Below are 25,422 nucleotides of genomic sequence, written 5' to 3' on the forward strand. Positions count from 1 at the left end.
GGCGGCGGCGGCGGCGGCGGCACGTGGGCTGCGCCGCCCCGCCCCCCCGGCGCCGACACCCGCCAATCGGCGCCGCACCCGGCGCGCCCGCAGCCAATGGGAGGGCAGCGTGGCGGGAGAGCCCCGCCCCCGAGCGGAGGCTGCGCTGCCCGCCCAGGGGAGAGGCGCCGGGCGGGCCGGCACCGGGCGGTGCGGGGGGACCGGCCTCCCCGCCTGCCGCCGCCGCCGCCCCAGGCCCGGCTGTGTCACCGGCCCCGTCTGGGTCACCAGTCCCAGGGGCGTCGCCACCCCAGTTGCATCTCCAACCCCATTGGAATCAGCAGCCCCGGCGTTGCCATCCCCAGTTGAGTTGCTGTCCCCATCTGTGTCACTGACCCTGGTTGTGTCACCAGTCCCAGTTGTGTCACCAACCCCATGTGCATCACCGGCCCCGGCTGCATCCCCAGCCCTGGTTGTGTCACCAACCCCATTTGTATCCCCAGTTCCCGGCCGCACCGTCAGCCCCAGTTGCATTTCCAGTCCCAGTTGCATGGCTGCCCAGTTGCACCACCAACTCCATTTACATCACCACCCCTGGTTGTATTGCTGCCCTGGTTGTGCCGCCATCCCCAGCTGCATGGCCATCCCTGGCTGTGTCACCAACCCTGGTTGCGTTGCCAGTCCCAGTCACGTCATCAAACTCATTTGCATCACCAAGCCCAGTAGCGTTGTCATCCCAGTCAAGTCACCAGCCCCAGTTGCCTCGCCGAGGTGATCGGATTCTCGAGGTGGCTGCATTACCAGCTCCGGTCACATCACCAACCCTGGTTGTGTCACCAGCCCCAGTCACACCGCCAGCCCCTGTTGCGTTGTCATCCCAGTTGTGTCTCTAGCTCCAGTTGCATTGCCGAGGCAGTTCCATCGCCAAGCCAGCCACATCGCCAGCCCTGGTCACGTCACCCTCGTTGTGTCACCAGTCACACCGCCAGCCCCCATTGCATTGTCATCCCAGTTGCATTGCCAGCCCTGGTCACATCACCAGCCCTGATCACGTCATCAGCCCCAAAACATTATCACCCCGGTCATGTTACCAGCCCCAGTCATGTCACCAAGCCCAGTCGAATCAACCGCCCCAGTCACATCGCCGAGCACATGGCTTTTCCCATAGCCCCCGGTTCCGCCAGGCAGCCAGCGGCTCCGTTTTGGGCAACGGCTGGCTGTACTGCCCTGCCGGGCAAGGACAAGGCCGGCTCGGCGCTCAGAAGCAAAGTGTGTTTATTATTTTGTAAATCTGCTGATTTCGAGTCGGTCTTGCCCGAGGAGGCTCGCTCGCTGCCTGCACGCTGGCGGCTGGCAGAGGTGCTCCTGCGAGCCATCCCTGCCGTGCCACCCCCATGCCAACCCCGTGACCGCCCCGGTAAGTCAGAGCCCGCACTCGTTACGTGAATCGCTCTGTCCCAAACGAGCAAAGGCTACGGCACCGCGGGCTCCAAAGTGCCTAAACATGGCTTGCTAGCGACGAGGGCTTGTGCATACGCCGTAATTCGCAAGTGTGATGTTAATGAGCTGGCAACGCAGTTAATTATCCACCCGCTAGTGGGAAGTGACAAGCCTCAGAAATATAATTAATCGCCGTTCCTGAAAGAAAAACCAGTCAGTGTGGAAGCGGGTGCCAGCCCATCCACCTGAGCTGGTCTTGCTCCTTTTCCTTCCAAACTCAGCTCCGTGTCCCATTGCTCCCCTGCATGGCAGCTTGTGGTGGCTACCAGCATGGAGGGAAGCTGGCCCCCATTCTTTTCAGTTCTTTTTGGGCTCCTTAAGGACCTTCCATCCAGGTAGGATCTTCCCCCCCTTCCCTGCCTCTGGGCTGGGTCCCACCTGCCCCGGTTCCCCCTTCTCCTGTGGGCTCCCCAGCAGGATTTCATTGATGGAACTGAGTGTAAGGTTGCTGAAGACCATGTTGAGGTGGTCGACGCCTCGCAGCTCATGGACCTGCACCTTCTGCTTTTGCTGGTCGCGCCATCGCTTGCACAACTCTGAACTGCGTGTGTTGACGGTGTCATCCCCGTCACCATAAATCATGTCCACGGGGTCCTCGTAAGGGAAACGCTCGTCATATATGTAAGTCTCCACCGTGGGGAAGCCCGTGCCGTAGAGGCAATATGTGTCCACTCCAGGAGGAGGCAGGCCCTTCAGCAAGTCCTTCATGTCCTCCCACATGTACCAGCCATCCTCCAAGTTGACGTCGGTGAAGAAGCGTTTGTAGTCCCGGTAGGTGTAATTGTAGGAGGGCGTGGAGATGAAAACGTGGGTCTCGGGCCAGGCCAGGCTCGTTGGGAACATCCAGGGGCTGGTGGTGGTCATGCGCTGTTCTTCACGCAGCTTGATGTTGGACATGAGTGGGATGCCCTGATTGTCACCTGCAGGACACACAGGGGCTCATGAGAAACAGCACCAAAATGTACCCTTGAAAATGGTGCCCCTTGGGCGTCTGTACTGGGGTCAGCCCGTCCATCAGTGACTCACAGCTCTCTCTGGAGTATGGTTCCACCTCAGACCTTCCCCTACTTTTACCACTGCCCGTGACTGCGTGTGCTCCCCACCCTTCTGGCTGCAGATGTCCAGAGCAACCTTCCAAACTCTTCTCTTCGACATAACATCTCTAGCCGCTAGGAGGGGCTGAGCGTAGACAAACCTGGACGTGTGATGGTCCTGACCAACCCAGCCCTGGACTTTCCCTGCAACCCCGGCACCTCCATGCCTGCCCACAGGGACTGGAGTCAGCTGAGCCCAACCATGGGTGGCCAAGCCACATGCGTCCTGCAAGCCTCGGCATTTTTAGTGTGTCTGGAGGCCGAAGACTGTGCAATGATCTCAGGTTACCTTAAAAATGCCTCTGGCCCTTGTGGCAACAGGGAAAAATGTGAGGAGATGACTTAAGGGTGATGCAAGGGGCCAGATGTCAAAATCTTCAAGCACATGATTTTAATTCCATGCATTTTTGGAGGCCCAGCTTGTGACTCGTAGATATTCTGGGCTGTCAGGATTAGGCAAGTGATTGTGGCTTTCTGGGCTGCGAAGAGACTAAGGAGGAACTGGGTGAAGGGAGATTAAAGCCTGAAGACAGCAAAGCTTCTGGGGGATGGGCTTTGAGATGTGGGGAGATCCAAGCTAGTGGCGCAGGAGAGCGTGAGTGTCCCTTGGGGGGCCTCTGTGTCCTCTGCTGCAGAAGGGGCTGTATGGTTTGGGGTGAAGGTCCAGCAATCTGCATGGATGGAGGTAGTGCAGATGTCTGGGGAGGCAGTGAGAAGGGGGTGAGTGTGCCCCAAACTGCTTCCCTGGCCCCAAGATTTTTGGCTGAGCCCTTTTCATGCCCAGGACGGGTGTTTCGGCTTTCCAGGAGGACCCCTAGCTCAGGAGTTGACCTTGGCCATGGTGCAGGCTGTGCTCAGGGGTGTCTGGCGAGAGCTGGTGGGGAGGAAGGGGGGTGGCCAGGCTGCAGGAGTACCCTTCTGACAGCAGTTTTCCAGACACAAACCCACCAGCTCCAGTCATGGAAACCAGAGGAAGCTCCAGGGCATGTACTGGGCCGCTCTCCTGCTGCCGCGGCTGTGGCAGGAACATCCGTGGTCCTTTCTGCACCCTGGGATGCAGTGGCATCAGCACCAGAACATGAGTGCTGCCTCCACAGACCTCTCAGCCTCTTCCCGCACCTCTTCCACCACCGTGTCCTTTCCCTCCCCACCACCCCCCTTCCATTTCTGCAGGAGGGAAAGAAAGCAAAGAGGGAGCTGCACACAAGGAGTCACCCACCGGATGCCAGGACACGCAGGGGCTTGACAGAACCTCCCCAGGGGGCACCCAGGGAGATGAAACCCTCAATGTACTGATCCTTCCAGGCTTGCGTCTGCTGGAGCAAGAAGTAGAGGATGTTCAGATTGCCCATGCTGTGCGCAATGAGGAAGACGCGTCGCTGGTACTCATCGTGCATCTCTTCGATCAGTGCCTTCAGGTTCTGGAAGTATTCGGGCTGCTCCTCTGTGGATAAGAGGGGCACCAGCTCTTGGCCACCTCACTCATGGCCACAGGGCTCCAGGGCTGACCCTAGGAGCCCCGACCAGAGACAAGCGTGGGCACAGGGACCACAAGTGCCACCATGCAATTACATGAGAGCACCACGAATGGCTGAACAACCACCACCATGGGCAACTGCCCCGGACATGGGTTCCTCCAAACCAGCCAGCTCACCCAGCTTCCCTCCCTCCATGGGTGGCCAGGCCACAAACCCCAAACTTACGGGGCCCGACCCTCCAGTCGTAGGGGGCTGCCCGAACCGTCTGGTCCCTCACGTAGCCGTTGTTCACCAGGTTCTGCACCAGGGTGTGCAGGTAACCTACAGGCAGGGAGAATAGGTGGGAATTAGGTCAGTGGTCTTCTCCTGTCAACATTTTTCCACCCTGGTCCTGCTCATGGCACTAATGTCCTCTGGTAAGTCTTGTAGCTTCATGGCTTCAGCCAGAGGTAGGATCTCCATGAGTCCCTTATGTGCTGGGGTCAAGGACAGGGTGGTCTCTGCTGACACTTGAAGGGAGAGTGTCCCTGAGGCCAGCGTCCCTCACTCCCAGGTGACTTGGGCTCTCTGAAGAGCCAGTCTGCCCTGGAGACATGGAGACTTCTCTCCACTTACTGGGAGCGTGTGAGATCCCCGGACAACCCGCACTTCTCATCCTCTCACCTGCCAGCTTGCTCTGATCCAGGTATTCCACGGAATAGGTCTTGCCGAAACCAGGCACGCGGATATGCACCCCTGGGGCATTGGTCATTTTCCGAGAGGTTCGGTTGTACACCACCCTGCGGGGACAGGACAGGAAGTAGCAGAAGAACCACATCTCCAAGGGATGGGGTGGAGATTGCCGGGTGGCAGCTTGGAGCTGGGCAGCTCTTGCCAAGTCTTGTGTGGATGGGGAGGTGGACTGGTGCCAAGCTGGCGTCCATGCCGGTCACCCCGGCATCTCGTGGCAGGAGGCTCTGATGGAGATGGCCCCTGCGATGGTCCCCTCACCCTGTGGTCCCCTGCGGGTGGCAGCGTCTCCAGTGGGTGCTGAGGACAGCCTGGCTGGGCGCAAGCACATGGCGGGGACATGGGAAGGGGACAGGCACTCGGGGCAGGAGCCAGCCAGCTGTGTTCCCAAACAGTGCCGTGGTTTTCCAAGTGTGCTAGGTCATGGCCCAGGGGGGAGGAGAGGGGAGGGAGATCCCTGGTAGGTCATTTCCCTGGGAAGCTCCCGGGGTGGGGGTGAGCGGTACCTGGTGTTATCGATCCAGCAGTCAACTCCCACTGGCAGGAAGGTGTTGAGGTTCAGCCAGATGGTGAAATAGTCCTCCGTTTTGCGGTAGCACATCCAGTTCACCACGTCCGGCTTGTCCAGCTTTGCTTCCAGCTGGTTCCCGAGACACCCGGGCACTGGTGGCACCGCAGAGGGAGAGCAGAGCCAGCTACAGACCCCGTCCCACTTCCCCAGTGCTCCCCACAGCCCCCAGGCTGGGCTTGCCTGGGGCTGCCTGGCTGGGGACAACTGGGGACTTGCTGGAGCAGCATTCCTGGAGAGCAGCCTGAAGGAGCGAGGGTGCTTGGAGCCAAAATGGGGGTCACCATGAAAACGGCACTAAAAACGCATCCTCAGGGACCACCCCCCAGCTGCCTTTCCCATGGGGTGACCTCCAGAGCTGCCCCCCTCGGCCCAAACCTGCCAGTCCCCACCAGCACGAAGCATCCCGGAGTATTCCCCATGTCTGGCTGTGTTTCCATCCTCCTCTCCTCACTGCAGCCTTGGGGGAAGGAGTGGGTGCTGCTCAGGTCTGTCCAACCCACTGTACCCTGGCACCTTGTCCTGGGGTAGTGGGACAGACTGGGGGCACGCAGAGTCCCCCCGGGAGGTGAAAGTCACCCCAGTGCTTGCTCCTGAGGCCCACGCACTGTTTTCCTGAACTTTAAACCCTCCACACAGGCAGAACAAGGTCTCTGAACCGGTTCGGCGCCAAGCGGAACCGTACCCTGCAGGAATTCAGTGCAAATAGCCCATACGGTAAACACAGCACGGTTATAAGCAAGCTCACAGGCTGACATGGGCTCTCTTGATGGAGGGTGACCATCACCGGGGTGCTCAGTCTGCCTCTGGGAGCATCAGTGTGGTTCCCGGCAGCGATGGGGCACCCATCCCGGTGCCACCCCAATGTATCTGCCTGGTGCCGGGGGCAGACATCACGGCGAGTGTTCCCAGCCGCTGTGCAGGAACCAAGAACCAGCTCCTGGTGCCAGCGCTGACCCCGAGGGCGAGGACGAGAGGTGAAAGGACTGCAGTGGACAGTGGCTGGTGGGATGAGATCACTGGGCGATGAGTCCCATGGCCTCAACAGGGCCGAAGACTGGCTGGAGACACATGGCTGGGGATGGCGTGGACCTTCAATGCCGCTGCAGGCACTGTCCGCTACGTGGCTCGCCGTGTGTCCCACATAAGCTGCTTCCCCCAAGGACACCACAAGCTGCTTTGTGGCCTAAAGTCCCTGTGGATGCCTGCCCTGTGCTGCTTTGGGACCCAGAGGCAGGCTGTGCTGTGGCTGTGGGAGCCCACAAGCACTGTGGGGTGGGAGCCATGCTGCCTGGCACGGGGGTTGAAGGACGGAGGCAAGGAGCATCTTTGACCTGAGAAGGACGTGCCCCATTTCCCCTGGTCCCCACCAGCCTCAGGTGTCCCTGCACCCCGGGTTCCACGGGTGCAGGTGTCTTGGGGGGGAGCACTGTCCCCTTTGCAGGGTGGGAAGGCAGCCTGGCCTGGAGATGCTGTACCTTCATCCCACCCATCACAGCCTCAGCACACCAGGGGCATGCGAGGGGTGAAGGAGATGTAGCAGTTGCCTCCGTGAGCCTGCTTCACAGCTCCCTCACCTCTTTGGCACCTCCCCAGGGATACAGGGAGGGTCTAATCCTGCCTCTAAAGCACCTAGCTGAAGACCAGGCCACCCAGTGGACCCTGGTGTAGGAGGACCTCCTGGGCAGCGAGAAGAGGGGGACCATGAGCTCCTCTGATGGGTCCCGAGGGTGCACAGCCAGCACCCAGCCCCCGGCACGCAGCCCTGAGCTCTGCCTCCCTTTCCAGAGGACATTTGGTAATCATTAAGGGAGTTCCTGTGGGGGCAGAGGGGTTATCGGCGGTCCCAAGGGCACTGGGGGTTACCGGGACACCCGGCCCAGGGGGATGGGCTATGCACAGATGCCGAGCAGCACATGGGGCAGCCGGACCTGGCCGGGCACAGGACAGGGGCTGAGGCTGGTCCTGGGAGCGCAGGGAGATGCTGCGACCGCCACAGGTCATCCTGAGAAGAGGCACCTGGTGACAGCCACCCGAGTCTCCTGGTCACAGCCACCCAAGTCTCCTGGTCACCAGCATGGCCAAGCAGGACCTGCCCCAGGGCACCGAGACTCCCGACACCGTTCGCTGATCCCTCTGGGAAGGGACATTGTGGGGTCAGCCCTCGGCATTGCAGCAGAGATGTTCTGCTTTTTCTCTTCTCTTTTTAAAGGGCAAACTCGGCTTGATTCAAGAAAAAAGGAGAAAAACCCCAACTCTGCTCAGTTTTACCATGGCAAAACCCTGGCTCAAGTCCCCGGTGATGGTGCAGGGGCAAAGGAAGGCAGCGCCGGGCAGGATGGAGGTACCAGCTGCTGCTCCCACCTCCCTGAGGTGATGCCCATCACCTCAGCCTGCCGGCTCCCTCTCCTCTACACCACCCCCTGCCTCCCGGCAAGGCGGGATGCGAGATGGACACCCTTCTGCAGCCGCAGAGGATGCCTTAGCCATCGCCAGGGAGCGGCAGAAGACGTGGGATGGGGTGGGCTTCTTTGGGGGACCAAGGGGTGGTGGCTGCTGGCCCAGCCCACCAGCAGCAGCAGCAGCTGAGGACGTGCTGCAGCCCCCGTCCCTCTGCCAGCAGAGCCCCCCTCCTAGCACCGAGCAAGCCCTAAAACACCCTCTGGCCCAGCTGTGAGATTTTGGAGCCCCATTTGCTTTCTGGGATGCCCAGCTTGCTCCCCCCCAGCTCCAGGCAGCTGTGGCCAGCTCTGTATCCCCAGCCCGGCAGATGGGGGGGGAACCTGGGAGCCGTGTGTCACCCCTATTTGGTGGCTCCAGCTCCAGACTGCAAAGGGTCACCGTGGCCAAGAGCCGCCGAGCCGCCGACAGCGCGGCACCCCAACCTCACTGCCAGCTCGCGGGGGGCGGGCTGCGTGGCACCCGGGGTGCCCACCCCTACCCCGTGTGGTGCCCGCGACCTTACCGAGTACCACGGGCGGCGTGCTGTTGGTCGGGGGAGCTTCTGGGGTGGTGGTGGGTGGAAAGAGGACGTTGAAGAGCCAGAACTGGGACGTGGGCTGCAGGAGCAGTGACAGCGTCAGCAACGCAACCCCGCCGCCGCTGCTCCCCATGGCAAACTCGGCCGGGATCCTCCGGACGTCTTCCAAGCAAAACAGCCTTTTATATTTTTTACGCAGGTCCAGCCAAGAGGCACCCGGGCTGCAGGGGAGGGGAGAGCTGCAAGGGGCTGGCCGTGATGGGGAGGAGGGACGGGGAGGGCCGAAGGACTGGCCTTGCGGCCATGCCATGCCCTGCCAAGGCAGCCCAGGCGTGCCCAGGGGCGCCCAGGGGCTCTCCGCGCCCCGAGAGCCCTGCCTTGGGGGTGCCAGCGGAGTGGGGACGTCATTCTAGCAGCTTCCCGGTGCCTCAGTGTCCCTCCGCTGCGTGCTGGGGTTTGTGGCTGCCACGCACTTCCCCCTGCGCCCCGCTCCTGGGGTAACCCCGTGGGGGTGCCCGGGGGTGCCAGCACCCGCCTGCTCCCTGCCTGGGCGAACACAACACCTCTCCGCTCCTCCTGCCCTCGGCAAGGGGGGGCTGGTGCTGGCTGGCGTGGCCAAGGGGACCCCAAACCTCTGGGAGACTTCGGGGCTGGGACAGGCGAGGACACATCTGGGCGGCCCCTGGTGCCACCTGGCAGCAGCACGTCCCCCAGTGCCACCCCGGGCACCGCCCCTGCTCCGTGTCCCCCTGCCCAGGCTGCGCCATGTGGCATCCTCCCGGCAGGTGCTTGTCCCTGGGGTTGGGGGGGGATGTGGCATCCTCCCACCAGGCACTCACCCCCGAGGGGATGCCGCATCCCCCAGGAGGCGCCCTGGGACCCTGCAGCTCCCGGCCACTGTGGGCTCCGGGTCCCCGTGGGTGTCCCCTTGGCACCAGCACCAGCTGGGGGGAGCTCCCACAGCCCCCATGGCCTGGGCAGGGCTCCAGGTAGCCCTGCTTGGCCCGGGGAGCGGGGACCCTTGGGGACCGGGAGGCACCCAGGGGAAGGCAGGGTGACCCGGGACAGCAGCCTCTGGAGGGGTACACAGGGTGGAAGGGACAGGGGTGCAGGGGGTGATCCCACGTGTCCCCCCCTCGAGGAGGGGGGAGCCAGTACCTCGCCAGCAGCCATCCAGCCCTTGTCCTGTGCTCTCCCCCCACCCTGGGACACTAAGGGGGAGCTGCTGGCGGGTCCCCAGGGACCCTAGGGCACAGTCAAGCCCCAGGGGGAGGAAGAGGAGGGTGACAGCTCAGCTTCAGGTGGGCTTTTTCAGCCATTTTTTGCGATGCACGGCCACGGTGCCTGCTCTGAAGATGTGTCTGTGCCGCGTTTCAGAAGGAGGGGGTTACAAATCCATGTGAGGATGCAGAAATGGGCTCCAGGTGCCCACATAAACCTCACCGATGCCCCTGGGAGACTCCGACTCCATCCCCCCGACACAGCCAGTCTCCCAGTGTGTCCCAGCCTTGCTCTGCCCAGGGAAAGCCCGGCAGGCGAGGGCTGAACAAACCTTGTCACCTCGTGGTGGTGAGGAGGTCAGATCCATGGCTCCCCATCCCATCTCAGGGGTCAGTGTCACCCTTGGGCTGAGCTCGGTGGCACCGACTGGGCGCCCGGGGCTCAGGGGAGGATCTGGGGAAGCGTCTCCATCATGCTGCCCTCGGTGGAGAGAAATCTGGGGACATCTCAGGGGCAAGAGAGGAGCAATAAGAAATCTCTGCTCACCCCACGTCCTGCCCCATCCTCTGCCTTTGCCAGACTCCCTGCCCTGCAGCCCCTTGCTCGGAGGGGGGCTTGACTTACCCCAGGGCTTATTATGGCATAATTTCACTTTTCTCCTTAAAATCACTGGTCTTGGCTCCCAGCCTGGTATGCTGAGCCCAGTGGTGGTGCCTGCACGGGGCCGGGGCTGTGGGCAGAGGAGATGTTCAAGCTCCCATCCGCCTCGAGGGATCTGTACTTGGGGAGGGGCTGCAGGATGGGGGAAATGAGTTTTGGTGTTGTTTTTTTTAATTTTTGAAATTTGTAAGCAGACAATCAGAGGGACCAGACGGCTGGACTTTCCGCCCCGGACTTGATGCTGCAGCGGAGGGGAAGAGCTGCCCCTTGTTGGAATGGCCGGAGGAAAGCATTTGAGAAGAGGCGAATGGCGCTGAGCCACGGTGGTGAAGCAGAACCCAGCTGCTCATGGGCTTCCTCCAGCCTTCCCAGTATGGTCCAGCCTTCCCAGTGTGCTCCGGTGGGGCAATGGGCCAGCGCGCAGCAGCGCTGAGCAGAAGGATGCTGAGGGAGGTGGGGGGGGAAGGGGGTGTTTCAAGCTCAGCTGGAGCATGGCTTTTCAATCCTCTGGGTGCAAATCCTTCCAACCCAGCATCTTCTAGGGCTCAGGGCTCTGGCACCGGGGTGAGGAGTGTTCAGGATGGCAGCCAGCAAGAGAGAGAGAGAGAGAGAGAGAGAAGCTCCTCAGCAAACTTCCTAATTTATACTGAATGTGCCGTTCATGGTACGAATTAATCCTGGTGGCAGCTTGGGGCAAGTGCCTGGGTCTCGCTCCTCCTCGTCCCCGCACCTGCTGAGCTTGAAAACCTCAAGACCTAGAAACCCGCACCCCAGAGCTGGCGATAAAGTAAATATTTTCACCAATTCAGACACAGGAGTCTTCTAAAAGTGCAGTTTTCCCAGACGTTAGAGGAGAAGTGAGTCCTGTGTCGCCCAAACCAGGACACGCGGCGTCTCTGCGAGCCCACCTCCTGGCAGCCCCGGCCTCTCCCAGCCCGTTGGCAAAAGCCTTGCTGTGACCCCGAGTCGCGCCGAGGTGGCCACGGAGAACTGAGGGCTCTACGGCCACAGCCGCCCGCGGGGCCCCGCCGGCCGCCCACCTCCTCCGGCCAGGTCCCCCCGGCTCCCGTGGGGAGCGGTGGGGATGGCGGGGGGGTGGCAGCCCCCCGGCAGCCTCTGCTCGCCGTCCTCGCGTCCCTGTGGCTCCCGCACCCTCCCGGGGCACATCCCCCTGGGGCTGGTGCCTGCTGGAGGCTGGTCCAGCGCCGGGGGCAGGAGCGGAGGAGCCGGCACTGGGCTCTGGAGCAGCTGCTTCACAGCCCTCGGCTGCTGGGGTGGGATCTTCTGCTGCTGGGTCATTATTTTCCACCCACAGCCCTCACCGGGCTGTCCCCCTCCTCCTCCTCCTCCTCCTCCTCCTCATCGCTCTGGCTTTTGGCTGTCCCCCGGGGGACAGACCTGGCGTTTGTGCCTCACCTTCCCCGAGTGTCCCCGTCCTCGCCCGAGGCAGAGGTGCCAGCGCAGGGTAGAGCTCCGGGTGGTGGTTCCTCCTCGTGGGAGGACACCCTCTGCTGCGGTGGCCTCGTAGGGACAGCGTGGGGGTAGAAGAAGTCTAAGCGAGTCCCCTTATTGTCCCTCTGGTGACACAGTGAAGGGGGGATGTCACTGCCTGTGACAAACATCCCCCAAACCCCAAAATGTGAGCCTGGATAGCTCAGTTGGGAGAGCATCAGACTTTTAATCTGAGGGTCCAGGGTTCAAGCCCCTGTTCAGGCGAAGGCTTTATCCTTTATGGAGCCCAGGGGCAGGATTGCCACCTTCACCTGCTGGGACAACTAAGATGGGAACAAAGAAGCACCAAAATCTGTCTCCCTTGCTTCTTTCCTCACTAAAAGGTGTTCAGGCAACCAAACCAACCTTCCAGCAGCTCCCTCAAATGTTGGGTTCCTGCTGAAACCTGCTTTTTCTGCACGAAGATGATGAAGGGACTGGAGCATGTCTCCTAGGAAGGAAGCCAGGGTCTTTTCAGTGGTGCCCAGGGCCAGGACCACAGGCAATGGGCACAAGCTGGAATGCAGGGGTCTCCAGCTGAACATCAGGAGACACTTTTTTACTGTGAGGGTGACCGAGCATTGGCACAGGTTGCCCAGGGAGGTTGTGGAGTCTCCTTCCATGGAGCTATTCAGAAGCTGTCTGGACCCTGGGTGGCCCTGCTTGAGCAGAAGGTTGGACCGGATGGTCTCCAGCCCCAGCCAACCTGTGACTCTGTCGCCTGTCATCCCGAACCCGCTCCAACCAAAGCAAAATCCCGCGTGGTTTTCAGGGAAGATGGTTCATGCGAGAGCAGAGGCTTCAGTGCCCTGTGGGGCCACCACACCGCTTCAGCCAGGCCCTGAACCGCCCTGTGTGAGTAGGTCTACACTTCGGGTTATTTTTGAAAAAGATAAACTCTTTTAACAGCAAATTGAGCAATTTTGGATGAAAAATATCCCCTTTGGGATTTTGACATTTTTCAACCTGAACATACATCCGTTTTACCCAAGCACAGAACATTATTCTTCAGGTGAGCTTAATGGCCTTATACCCCAAACTGACTTTCTGAGGGGGTGTGTGGGAAAAAAAAAAAGAGGGATGGAGAAATTATGTAGTTCCTTGTGTTTCTGGTTCTGAGCCGTGTAGGAGTGTGCTTCTTAGTTAGAAGAGACTTAACCGAAATGTAAAATTACTGAACCGAGAATTGGTTCTGTTCTACCTCAACCCAGGACAGACAGGTACCGCCCTTGCTAAAGGATGACTTCTCTACATGTTTTTCTTCTCTTTCTTCTGTGTTACCTCTAGAAGGGAAAACGTTTGTTTTGTTTTGGTTTTTTTTTGAGCTTTCTTTGAGTAAATAAGTATGTGTTTTAAGTGAAAGAGTAAATGGAGATCGGAGAAGAGTGAAGTCGGGCAAGTAATGCCCTATACACTGCAAATCCGAAAGGTAAACGCACAACAAATTTTGCTCTCTGTTTCTTGCTGTGGATAAGGTATGAAAGAGAAATTATTTATTTTATGCAATTAAAAAAAAAAAAATGCCTCCCTCTCCCCTTCCCATGTACAAGGCCTGCAGACCCTCGAGCCGATGGGCCTGGGCGCCGGCTGCCCTCTGCTACTCTCAGTTACCCCCGTAGTGGAGAATAAATGGAAACCCGCTGCTTGGGTAGCGTCTTCTTCACTAGCTGAGCCCCGAGTGTGATACTTTGTGCAGCTCGTTGTAATTTTCATTTTTTGAAAGCTGCCCTCCAGAGTGAGTTCTCACTGCTGTCAGGAGAGGGCACCACGACCAAGCAGACGGCGTGCCTCCCTGGTCTGAAGGCTCCTGAAGAGTAAAGGCAACAGTTTAAAAAGGTTCCTCAAGCTGAAGCACCTCCTGGTGCACCCCAGAGATCTCCACCTGCCTTTTGGTGCCCATGGGATGCCCCGTTCCCAGACCCGCGGTGTGTCCAGGTCATCCCTCGGCACTGCATGGGGTTTGTCTCTGTCGTGAAAGAATCCCCGGAGCTGCTGCAGCCAAAATCCTGTTCCCCAGGAGCTGGGAGCGCCAGCAGCAGGTCTTTATCATCTTGATCTTCTTTCTTCTTCAGGGGGTCGCTGCGGCAGATCCTTCCTACCCTGGAGGGCAGGAGGGAGCTCTCGCGGCTCTCCAGAGCTGAGCCTGGGGCAGCAAGCTGCTGCCTCCCGCCTCTTCTCGCTCTGCGGGGTGGCCACGGTGTCTCCTGCTCCTCTTTTCACAAAACTGGGAGGAAGGGTGAGGGAAAGGTGTGGAAAGCTGGGCGATCTCTTCAAAAATTCTCAGCATTCCCCTGGCGGATGCCTCCCTGCCGTCTCCAGCCTGGCTTTATTTCGCGCCCGAGGCGATTTGCAAAAGCCTTGCTGTGACTCGGATTCGAACCGAGGTTGCTGCGGCCACAACGCAGAGTACTGACCACTATACGATCACAGCAGAAAGTCCCGCCACGCGCTGGGACCACGGGGAGGAGAGCAACTGCACCGTCCTTTCCTCTGGCACGGGGTGCCCGGCATGGCCTGGTGAACAAAAACCACGCTGTTTTATTATTAAGGCGGCTACACGGATGCTTGGATGCTGCTGCCGCTCGGAGCTTCGGCGATGGGGAACGCGGCCCTAAATTGTGCAAAACGCTGACAATGCCAGCACGGCATCCGGGGACCGAGGCTGCCGCAAAGGACGGGGCTGTGGAAGAGATATCATGCCACGGGGGCATCACGCTATAACACGGCAAATTTAGAGTTATAACAGTTCCAGCTAAGTCGGAGTTGTAAAAGAGCTACGTAATTCAGTCGTTTCATGGCGTCGTGAGTGCGTGATGCAAGTTTGCAGCAATTCAGTTTAAAATACAGCAAATGGCACGAGGATCTCCATGGGGAGCCGAGGGATGCTGTAGGCAGGGGGTCTGGCTAACCCGGGATATCCCCAGGGCTCCTCATCCCGCATGCCTGGGGCCCCACCGCCACCTCCCTGCCTGGCCGTGGTCCCTGCAGAGGAATCCTTCCCTGGCAGCATCCCTCAGAGAAGCCCAGGCCGGACGGCGCGGTTGGGCTGAGCCTCCTGGCCGGGCTCAGCCTTGCAGGGCTCCTCAGTTCGGGTTCTTGTCCCCCAGGCTCATGTCTCCAGCGCTTGCACTGACACTGAGGTCTGCCTTTCAGCCTTTGGTTTTCACCCAAAACCACCCCTCCGGCTCCTTTTGTGACATTTTGAATCCTCCTGCATCCCATTTTTGCCCTCTGGTAGCCCAGCGGATGGGGTGTGTTAGTCAGTGCTGCTTACTCTTTCCTCCTCTAGGCTTTTTGCTCCTGCCTGGTTTGGGGAGGAAACCTAATTTTCTGTCCTTTTTAGCCTCTTTATGACTGAGTCTGCACCACAGAGCGGTTGAGTGGGTGGTATGAGATGGCCCGGGGTAGAAATTGGCCAGGAGAGATGGATCCAATGCCAGTCTGATCCCCTCTTCCTTCACTCCCCCATTGGGGCTTTCTCCTCAGTTGGGCACACCAAAATGGCCTCACATCTGGTGAAGCTGGGGAGGGCCAGGAGTTTGCTCTCCCAGAGCCGTCCTGCCCCTGCCTTTCTCTTCCCTGCTGATACTCACAGGTTCCCAAAACACCCACGGTGTCCAAACAGGGACATCAAAATGGTCCTACGTGCCCTGCACTGGAACCACCCTCTGCCAAGGTGGAGGGCACGGTTGAGGGTCCTGTTTTCTCCATCAGTATGTTAAAACACACCCTTTGTATTCATTATTGATGAAAGAATCCTCTCCATGTTCCCCCTACAATTTTATGCCTTCGAAAGGGTGCTTTAGGGACTCCAGAGCTGCTTTTGGTGTTTCCTGCCCTGGCGCGGGTCAGGGTCAGTGCTGGCGGAGAGGGAAGGACTCGGTGATGGTAAGACCTCCCTGTTCCGTGTCCCGGGCAGCCCACAGCCCTGCGGGCACCATCCCACTGCCTCTTCCTCCCCATCCCTCCATGCACCACAGGGTATGCGGTGGGTGATCCCTGGTTCGCCCAAACCCTGCGTGGCCCCCAGGGCCCCAGCGTGCCCATCCCTCACCCCAATCCATCAGCCCCACAGTGAGTCCCAGAGCCCCCGTGGACATCTCTGGAGTCCCCAGTGCCACGTGTGCCCCATGGAAATATACACAGCACCAAGAGCCCATCCTGGCTCCACACACCAGCTCGGAAGAGGGCTTTCAGCCACCCAAAAGAGAGGTGGAGATCAGATTTAATAGGAGTATAGAAGAAACCGAGATGGGGGGGCCTTCCTTTCCCGGTAGGGCTCAGGACCACATTTACAGATTTACTTGTCGTATTCACATATTCTCTGTTCTGCCAGAAGTCCAGATACCTTTCCCTTGCATCCCGGAGAGTCATTTGCCGCCCAATGCTGCAGTGTTAAGGAGGAAGAGTTTGGTTTTATTGCACAGGGAGGAGGGTGCAGAAAGAGTACAGGCTGGATATTATGGGATCTGCTTCTTCTGGCATTTACATACTTTCTATGATGGGACACAGAACCTTACGTCCAAGGCAATGACAAGGTCCCACGTGCAGGCAGTCAGCTTGGGGATGGGTCAGGCAATGGATGAGACTTTGGATCAAACCGGCATCGACCCACAGGGCAAGGCATCTTGGTGTCTAGTTAGAAAACTAGACGGGTGCCTCTTTGGGAACCCGCAATTTTCTGGTCCCACCTAGAAATCCCACTGGAGTGCTCAACAGCTGGCCCTTGGATGGCAGGGTGCCTCATCCCAGGTGCCAACCTCCCAAGCCTGCTGCCCTCCCATGAGGGATCCCAGTGAGAGACACCCTTCACCTGGGTGCTCCTGGTTGTGGAGGGAAGGGGACTGCAGGGTATGGGGAGACACCACCCGCAGCTGGACAGTTTTACCAGAATAAACAATCCTTTTCGTAATTCCTCTGCCGATTCAGCTCTACTCTCCTGCTCCACTCTTCCCGACGCATATGGTAAGTCTCCAAGAGTTGCAGGATGTAGTTTGCTCTCATGGAAAGCTGGCTGCAGGGGAAAAGTCTCTCTCATCTTCTGGCTGAGACCCTCCTGCCTCCCCCTGCCTTCAACTTGGAGGCAGCTGGGTCTAAGCCAGGTCATGGGGAAAGAGAGGATGCCGTACCCAGCGCCAGAGCTCAGGAGTTGGAATTCTTCACGTCTCCGACAGCTGCTGCTGCTGAAGTTTCCCAGGCTGAGGTTGGTGGGCACATGGAGTTTGGGTAGCCCCTGCAGACCTTCCAGCTTCCTCTTCACCATGGCTTTGTGCAGGAAGGGAGCAGTACTCTCCTCTTTCCCAGTCGGTGGCAGTGGTGAGGGTGGCCAAATCTCAGTCAGTGTTTCATGAGACCACCCAGCCTGCATTGGTACCAGAGGATGATTTTTAGGAGGCTTCTCACCTCCCTCAGGTGCTCCGAACATTCAGTAGTGGAGATGCCAGTGGCTACAGGGTTTGTGCAGCCCTCCAGCATGGTGTTCTCCACCCTCAGAAACCCCCATGAGACGAATTGCCCTGGATAGGGACCTGCAGCTGTAGCAAAGGAACCAGGAGTCACCCTAGAACAACCCTCTGGATGGGGGAGACATCAGCTCCCCACCGGCCACACACTCTCATGCCGACATCACTTGTGACGAGGTAAATGAGGGGAGAGAATGGCCATTTTTCAGAGCAGGAACCATGAGATGAAATCCTCCAGCAGGTCAGAGCGCATCACCAAGCCATGAAGATGGAGGAGTTGGAGGCCCCGAGGGCATCAAGAGCCCTCAATGACCCTGTCCAGCGTCCCCTGGCACCTCCACCCACATCCCATTTCAGCCCCTGCCAGAGCCGATCCAGACTCTGACCTGCGGACTGGTTTCCTGGTGAGGCCGGGTCCTCACTTCGCTTCTCAAATCGGGAAGTGTGGTTTGAGGTCTGACATGGGGAGTTTGCTTGTGCTTGACGTCCTTTTCTGCCACCAAGAAACTCTCCTGAATTCTTGGCAGAAAGCTGAAAATACCCAAGAGGGTGAGTTGATATGAGCACGGGATGAGGCCGTTCTCCACCTTGTGCTCACAAATAGCTTAGTTCCAGTCTCTGCAGCAGATGGCGGTTCTGCTGGACGTTTAAATGTATTTGGCTACTTGGTTTCGTGTCAATGGTGGAGGAAGAAAACCTTGAGTTGTAGCACGGACATGAGCTGTAACATCCACATGTGGTCCCCGTCTTGAGGGAACAAAGAGAACAATAGCGACTTTTGCAATAACCAGAGCCTGGAGGGACCATGACCCTCCTCCTGCAAACTGCTCTGTGGTGGTCACACACTAAAGGTCGTGTTTTGGGGACACCCAGTGCGGGAGAAGGAGGAAGCGTTTGAGGGAGAAAAGCAATGCTGGCAATTAGCTCTCTCTGTCACTCCTCCCGTGCCAGACAACCCCCCCTGACCACCAGATTTGGAATTAAATCAGAGTCTTCCAGTTGACTGAATCCAAGGTAGGAAACAGTGAACACAGACACTGCTCTGCCTTGCTGGGGGAGGATGTTCTGAATTTCGTTTTTCTTTGATAAAAAGCATCATTTACACTGAAATGAGAGGAGGTTCATAGACATCAAAAAGGTAGGAGAAAAATTCCCTCAGCTCTTGGAGTAATTTTTCACACAAACATCAGTCCCCACGACAAATCTGAACAATCCTTCAGAGACACCACCAACACTGTGTACAGAGGGAACAACTCCTTCAAGAAACCCAAGAGCACAGGGGCACCCCCATCCATTTCCCCAGGAGACTAACCTGCCAGGTGACCTTTTTCCTTTGCCTTTCCACCTCTTTCCTTTCTTCAGGCCAGATACTGCGGACGGAGACCGGGAATGCCTTCCTCGAGAGAGGAGACGTTCAGTAGAAGGATTCTCTGAAACTAGACAAGACTCTTCAGAAAGCATTTTGGGGGCTATTTAACAAGAATGACAGGCAGATCAGTTCCAGCATCTGATAATCCAATTCCCTCGATGCCGTCATCTCAAAGAGGTCTCTCTCTCTAGGTGGTATTTGGCACAGCTTAACAGCCTTTTAAAAGTCATCTCCAGGCAAATTTTCTCCCCACATCTAAGTGCACAGGATCTGTGGGAGAAGTAGACCCCTCCACCCTTGGCAGCTCAAGGCAGAGTATTCTAAAGTGAAGGAGCATCTTGCAATATATACCAGGGGATAGAGCCCCGGGGAAGTGTGTTGCCATGAGCTCTTCTTCCATAGCAGGTGACTTGAGCTTTGCTGTGTATAGTGAGGCACAAGAAATGCAGCTTTCCCTTCCAGGGCACCACGGTTTGTCCTTATCTTCAACCACCTACTGCTGAGGTCTAAAGGAACACCCACACACAAGCACCCATGCCCATCTCCCCCGCAACTCTGTCACAAGTCAGATATGACATTACCATCAGGCTCAATTTGCTTATCATCCTCTTCTTCCTCCTTCTCCTCCTTCTCTTCCTCCTCCACCTCCCTGTCTTCTGCATCCTTCAGAGGTTCTACAGAGGGAACCAGGGCTTCTTTCTTAGGGGGAAGCGTAAAATCAAACCTGGAAATGAGAAGATGCCAAATTGAAGGAAGGGCTACCACATTCCCTTTGCATCTTCTATTAGCAATGCAGTCGTGGAGAGGCCTGAGAAGGTCTCACAAAGGCTGCTGCTTTCCAAAGCAGAATAGGCAACATCCTTGAGAGCTCTGTTAGGAAACAGAGCAACACAATCAAGACCTCCATGGCTTTGGACCACGCAACAGGTCCCACCAGTCTGCCCCGGGACTTCCCAATCCTAACTCTGAAAAAGCTGACTCCCTCACTGAAGACCATCTGTCATATCCTCTGTTGACAGACACAGCGAACAGACTACTCTCTCTTTACCCAACCGTCCAAAGTTGCTTTGAAGTCTGACTCTGCCCTGCAGCTCTCTTGCTCAGGCTCTCAGCCCTCAGGACTCAGCCCTCTCAGGCTCACATCAGGACATCGTAATGCATAACCATGATCCCCATGGCCATTAAGGCCAATACTGAGCAGCCCCAGTTCAGGTCAGAGCTTCAAAGGACCTCCCTCAAGCACAGGAGGGGAAATCACAGAATCACAGAATGGTTTGGGCTGGAAGGGGCCTTAAAGATCTTCCAACCTACTTCCAACCCACTGCCCTGGGCAGGGACACCTCCTACCAGACCAGGGTGCTCCAAGCCCCATCCAGCCTGGCCTTGAACACCTCCAGGGATGGGGCAGCCACAGCTTCTCTGGGCAACCTGGGCCAGGGGCTCACCACCCTCACAGCAAAGAATTTCTTCCCAATATCTTATCTAAATCTCCCCTCTTCCAGTTTGAAACCATTTCCCCTTGTCCTGTCGCTGCAATCCCTGCTCCAGAGTCACTCTCCAGCTTTCCTGGAGCCACTTTAGGGACTGGAATGCTGCTCTAAGTTCTCCCTGGAGCCTTCTCTTCTCCAGGCTGAACCCCCCCAACTGTCTCAGCCTGTCCTCCCAGCAGAGGGGCTCCAGCCCTCCCGGCATCTCCGGGGCCTCCTCTGAACCCACTCCAACGCTCCGTGTCCTTCTTGTGCTGAGGGCTCCAAAGCTGGATACAGTACTCCAGGTGGGGTCTCACCTGGAGTGAGGGGCAGAGGGGCAGAATCACCTCCCTCACTCTGCTGGCCACCCTTCTTTTGATGCAGCCCAGGATGCAGATGGCTTTCTGGGCTGCAAATGCGCGTTGCTGGCTCATGTTGAGCTTCTCATCCATCACCCCCAAGTCCTTCTCCTCAGGGCTGCTCTCCAGCCATTCTCTGCCCAACCTGTATTTGTGCCTGGGATTGCCACGAGCCAGTGCAGGACCTTGCACTTGGCCTGGTTGAACTTCATGAGGTTCGCACAGGCCCACCTCTCAAGCCTGTCCAGGTCCCTCTGGATGGCATCCTTTCCCTCCAGCGTGTCGACTGTGCCACACAGCTTGGTGTCATCAGCAAACTTGCTGAGGGTGCACTCAATGCCACTGTCTGTGTCACCGACAAAGATGTTAAACAGCACTGGTCCCAGTACTGTCCCCTGAGGAATGCCACTCGTCACTGGTTTCCACTTGGACATTGAGCCGTTGACTGCAACCCTTTGAGTGCAGCCATCTAGACAGTTCCTTATCCACCGAGTGGTCCATCCATCAAATCCATGCCTTTCTAATTTAGAGACCAGGATGTCGTGCGGGACAGTGTCAAACTCTTTGCATAAGTCCAGGTAGATGACGTCAGTTGCTCTCCCCTTATCTACCAATGCTCTGGCAACATTGTAGAAGGCCACCAAATTTGTCAGACGTGGCTTGCCTTTGGTGAAGCCACGTTGGCTGTCGCCAATCACCTCCTTATTTTCCACGTGCCTTAGCAGAGGTTCCAGAAGGATCTGCTCCATGATCTTGCCCCGCTCAGAGGTGAGACTGACTGGCCTGTAGTTCCCCAGGTCATCCTTTTTTCCCTTTTTGAAAATGGGGGTTACGTTTCCCCTTTTCCAGTCAGCGGGAACTTCACCAGACTGCCACAGCTCTTCAAATATAATGGAAAGAGGCTTAGCAACTTCATCCGCCAGTTCCCTCAGGACCCGTGGATGGATTTCATCCCATGGACTTATGCACCTTCAGGTTCCTCAGATGGTCTCAAACCTGATCTTCTCCCACAATGATGGGAGTTCTTCATTCTCATAGCCCCTGCCTTTGCCTTCTGCAACTTGGGCAGTGTGGTTTGAGCCCTTGCCGGTGAAGACCGAGGCAAAAAAGTCATTCAGTACCTCAGCCTTCCCCATATCCTGGGTGACCAGGTCTCCTGTTTCCTTCTGGAGAGGGCCCACATCTTCCCTAGTCTTGCCTTTATCCCTGACGTACTTATAGAAGAAATCATTCCTCTTGTCCCCCAGGGACTCGGGAAGCAGGCATTTAGGGGCACTTGTCTCACCAAAGGCATGGCTATGTCACAAACCTAGGACTTGTATGAATCTGGTACCCACTCAGGGACACTTTTCCTGTATAATCCACATGCAGGAAATTCTGGGATCTTTCAATTTTGAAACTGCACCCAGAAGAAAGAGCTCAATCAGGGGAAACCTTATGGAAAATGTTGCCTGTGTTCCTCAACCAACGAGAAGCGAACGTACTGTGGCAACACAAAGACACCACCAGGACCCACGCGAAAATCATGACTTTCTTTGCTTGATGCCACCAGATGTCTACTCTCTGGGGTCTGAAACAGAGACAGAGATATGTGAGAGCATTCCAGGCACATTTCTACCTTGTTTATACAGTCTTTAGTCTGCTCAGTAAAGAAAGGGCCACTCAGACATCCTATAAAGAAGGGTTTTTTGGCTGATATGAGACCCTCATTTTTTCAGGCAGAAGCTGCACGGCTCAGAGTCACAAGGAGCAATAACATTGCCATGTTTTGCACCATGCAAGCCGCAGTCTTTCAGGTGCACAACAGGAATATGGGAAACTGAAGCTGCTGTGCCAGCTGCCCCAGCATCCCAAACATGGTCTAAGAAGTTGATTCAAATGCAGTAATATCAACCCAAGGCTCTTAACACGCAGGGAAACTAAAACTTGGCTTTCTACGAGGGGTGAAGTAGAATGGGACATGCAGTTGGCACATCCCCGTGTCTTGGACTCTGTCTCTAGATGGTGTCTACTTTTGAACCCATCAAAGCCCCACCATTATAATTTCTCGTGGGATGCTGGGCTAGGTAGAGCCTTGATCTAACTATAGGTGACGCTTCCTGGATTCTCCTACGTCAGCTGGACTGCTGTGTAGGACAGCAGGACACTACGGAGTCGGCAATTCTGTAGACCATGACTGCCCCAGTGGCCGTGAGGGTCCAGACAGGCCACCGGAAACCAGTTCAGTCATTCTTTGACAGATGTCCAGAAGGACAAGGTGTAGCACGGGGAAGGGATCAACTTACACTGAGAAGGGCTTCCAGCACCTTTTCAGAGCCATCCACATTGAGGAGAAAGTCATCAAAAAATCTCATAGTAACTTCCCTGTTTCGTATGGAAAGAATGCCGATGGCCTTGAAGATAAAGTCCGTGTCCTGTCTTTTAGAGATGGCCCGAAACAATGATGTCACGGTCTCGTATACACAACATTGCACCATTGTAAAAGGTAGTTGGGCACAGGCGGAGAGCTCCTCACACCTCAGAGGGACGACTGTCACATCAGCTAGAGAACAGACAAAAAGGAACAAAGTCACCTCTGCAGCAGGACAGCGTAGGCTCCAAGAAGGTGTCAGCAGCTTCAGGCAAGACATTGCTCCAGCACAGTCCCATGCTAGCAGCTTCTAAGGGTGCCCGGGGGACGAACACTTTGTGGGAGAGCCGGGGAGATGGGTGCAGATCCCACGATGAAATCTATGGTGCTTGGCCACAGGCGTGCTCACACCCAGGGCACTCCAGATAAGTCTCTGCCAGACTCATGGAGAAGCAACGGAGGGGCAAAACGCAACATCTGCACAGCAGCGTACTTCTGTCTCCCTGCCCCTCGTACCCCTGCACCCACTTGATGTTTCAATCACATGGAAGGTGGGGTTATGTGAAAGAGAACAACCCCTCCAAACACAAACCCAATCTCTTTCTGCCCCACGGCATCATCCGTCTCACCCTGCACCTGCACTGCTCAGAAGTCATGGAAGATCCAGCCCCAGAACTCTGGCCTCTGCCCTTACAAGTAGATGAGCAGCACCATAAAGGCAGAGCATGAGCTTTATCTCAGTTTCTTTAGGAAAAGCAGCTCCAATAAATTACAGTCCAAAAGCAGTAGTCCTAAAATTGCATAACCGTGAATGGTACGAAGCCAAGTGTGAACACAAATAAAGAGATCCTCCAGCTGAATGCTTATCATCAAGAAAAGAACACCCAACTGTTCTTTCTAAGAAATTGCCCCTTGATGACCTGTTCAGCTTGAACGAGCTGAGGTTGTTCTCAAGACATATTTAGCCATTCAGTCACGCCTTAGGAGTGGTTAGCATACGCCTCGAGGGAGGTGCAAGGGCAGGCAAAGGTTTTAATCTGTCTGCTTACCAGGAACGTCTTCTTCAGCGTATCTGAGGTTGCATTCATCTGCAACCACCTTGGACATATGAAACATGGGTCTCCGAACAAGCGAAACCTCACTGTTCACAGTGCACATGTAGTCTTTAAGAACATAGAATGTCCCGATTCCTAACAGTTGGACACCCTGAGAAGAGTGGAGGTAAAAAGAAGGAACAATTGTAAGTATCCAATGACTTGTCAGAGCATGGGAATGCTGCCATGTGCCTTGCCCACCCCAAGCCTACAAAGCCCAAGATGGGACACTGAGGAAGCTTCGGAGAGAAAGCACATACTCCAGGTCTTTTTTTGCTCTTTCTCCTCTGCTCTGCTAAAGAAAGCTATTGTAAAAAGAGAAAGTGGAGTCAATGTCCCTCCCCTAGATATAACGGGAGGGGTTTCCAACAGGGACAAACCCTTACAGAGGTACCAGGGTACGGTCTTCCCCCTCCGGCAGTGGAGATGAGAGAAGGCCCAGGAAGTGCTTAAGACTTTCTTCTACTTAGTCTGGACGTTGATTTTTATTGCAGGCACCAGAGAAGTTGGTCTGTGCTGTGTTTGTTGGCAGCAGTGTCCTGCTGGGCGACTGCTTCTGCTTTCATTGTGAGGAAGCTATGGCACTCGATGGCACAGCGTTGTCCGGACAAGGCAAGCTCTCAGGGTTTCACAAGGGGAAGAAGAGGATGCAAGACTCACCCTGTCCTGTGCCAAGTGCTGTCTCATGCGTTCAGACACGCTATCCCAAATCATAAGGATCTCTGGAAAGCAAGCGAAAGATGTGTCATGCTCCTAATCAGCTTCGGCACACTCTTACCTCAGGAGATGACAAGTGAGATGAAATGTATTGCCACTCCCATTAAGAACATGTAAAGTGCTCCACATGGCAGGAGGTGTACGAAATTGGAAATAGATGTCCACATCAGTGAGAGGATGGTGTGGTGCCCACAGGGGCCTCCTTGGAGGCTCAGGGGACCCCCAGGTATCTCTCCTGCAGGGACCACTGTCAATCCCCTCTGTGCTCATCAGCTCCCCATGGCCACTGTGGCTGGGAGCTCCGGGCGGGCAATCCCCTCTGCAAGGCAAGTGGCAACCCTTGATGCCAGGGGCTTCCATCTGGGGAGTGGCCAGCAAGGCAAGGGCAGAGGAAGGTCCTCAGGAAGAGGACCCAGGAATCCTGGCTGCCAAACTGATCCCGAGCCAGGAAGGGATGATCAGACAGGGTTCCTGTTGCACTCATCAGCCCTGTCCAGTTCTCATGCAAAGCCCCCATGTTTCCACAGTTACTTTCACAGCTAAAATTGTCTACAACATCCAGGAAATAATTCCTGTGAGCCTCACCAGCAGAGGTGAGTTTCTTGAGTGTCGGAAACTCATCTGGCCACAGGTTTTCCATCTTTGTCCCCCACTTCCCTCTGGGTTAACTTCTGTAGCAGGAGGCTGAGAAGGAAACGCCTCCTCCACGATCTCCACCTCCTTCGTTGACTTCACCCAAGGGCCTCCATCTCTGTCCTGATATGGAATGATCCATTGTGACCCCAGACCGTGTCACAGAGGGGCTCCAAGGGCTCCCCTGCCCCCTCTTAGCCTCCCCCAGATCCTGCCAGGTTTTGCCCTACAAGAGGGAGGGGAGGGTGCTATCCCCACCTCACTGCCCA

At 56.7% G+C, this 25,422-nt stretch overlaps 2 protein-coding genes and 2 non-coding genes across 4 annotated transcripts; 1 reads left to right on the forward strand and 3 right to left on the reverse strand.

Moving 5' to 3' along the window:
• Positions 1-1,237: 1,237 nt before the first annotated feature.
• On the reverse strand, positions 1,238-8,560 carry LCAT (lecithin-cholesterol acyltransferase). Its single transcript, XM_054200397.1, has 6 exons — positions 8,314-8,560; positions 5,287-5,443; positions 4,715-4,830; positions 4,277-4,372; positions 3,793-4,017; positions 1,238-2,399 (listed from the first exon to the last, which is right to left on the reverse strand). The coding sequence occupies exons 1-6, from the start codon at positions 8,459-8,461 to the stop codon at positions 1,777-1,779; spliced, it is 1,365 nt and encodes a 454-aa protein (XP_054056372.1). The 5' UTR covers positions 8,462-8,560; the 3' UTR covers positions 1,238-1,776.
• Positions 8,561-11,852: 3,292 nt separating this feature from the next.
• TRNAK-UUU (transfer RNA lysine (anticodon UUU)) lies at positions 11,853-11,925 on the forward strand. Its single transcript has one exon. It is a non-coding gene; the product is annotated as a tRNA-Lys (tRNA).
• LOC128908657 (uncharacterized) lies at positions 11,919-23,867 on the reverse strand. The gene is made up of 8 exons (XM_054199303.1): positions 23,759-23,867; positions 22,645-22,901; positions 21,876-21,929; positions 19,113-19,155; positions 18,475-18,598; positions 17,549-17,693; positions 16,589-17,062; positions 11,919-11,984 (listed from the first exon to the last, which is right to left on the reverse strand). Exons 1-8 carry the CDS (start codon positions 23,865-23,867, stop codon positions 11,919-11,921), a joined length of 1,272 nt encoding a protein of 423 aa, XP_054055278.1.
• Positions 14,060-14,131, reverse strand: TRNAH-GUG (transfer RNA histidin (anticodon GUG)). Its single transcript has one exon. It is a non-coding gene; the product is annotated as a tRNA-His (tRNA).
• Positions 23,868-25,422: the final 1,555 nt, after the last annotated feature.

The sequence above is a fragment of the Rissa tridactyla genome, chromosome 4 (assembly GCF_028500815.1).
Source record: "Rissa tridactyla isolate bRisTri1 chromosome 4, bRisTri1.patW.cur.20221130, whole genome shotgun sequence".
NCBI lineage: Eukaryota > Metazoa > Chordata > Aves > Charadriiformes > Laridae > Rissa > Rissa tridactyla.

Bases quoted from the DNA above. Each gene is read 5' to 3' on its own strand.
- LOC128908657 (XM_054199303.1), bottom strand. From the start codon at position 23,867: ATGTGCACTGTGAACAGTGAGGTTTCGCTTGTTCGGAGACCCATGTTT. The intron at 22,902-23,758 runs GTAAGCAGACAG...TCTGTTCTCTAG, and splicing joins CGCTGAAGAAGACGTTCCTG to CTGATGTGACAGTCGTCCCT. The intron at 18,599-19,112 runs GTAATGTCATAT...AGTCTTGTCTAG, and splicing joins TAAGCAAATTGAGCCTGATG to TTTCAGAGAATCCTTCTACT.
- LCAT (XM_054200397.1), bottom strand. From the start codon at position 8,461: ATGGGGAGCAGCGGCGGCGGGGTTGCGTTGCTGACGCTGTCACTGCTC. The intron at 5,444-8,313 runs GTAAGGTCGCGG...CGGTGCCACCAG, and splicing joins CACGCCGCCCGTGGTACTCG to TGCCCGGGTGTCTCGGGAAC. The intron at 4,373-4,714 runs GTGAGAGGATGA...CCCTGCCTGTAG, and splicing joins GGATCAGAGCAAGCTGGCAG to GTTACCTGCACACCCTGGTG.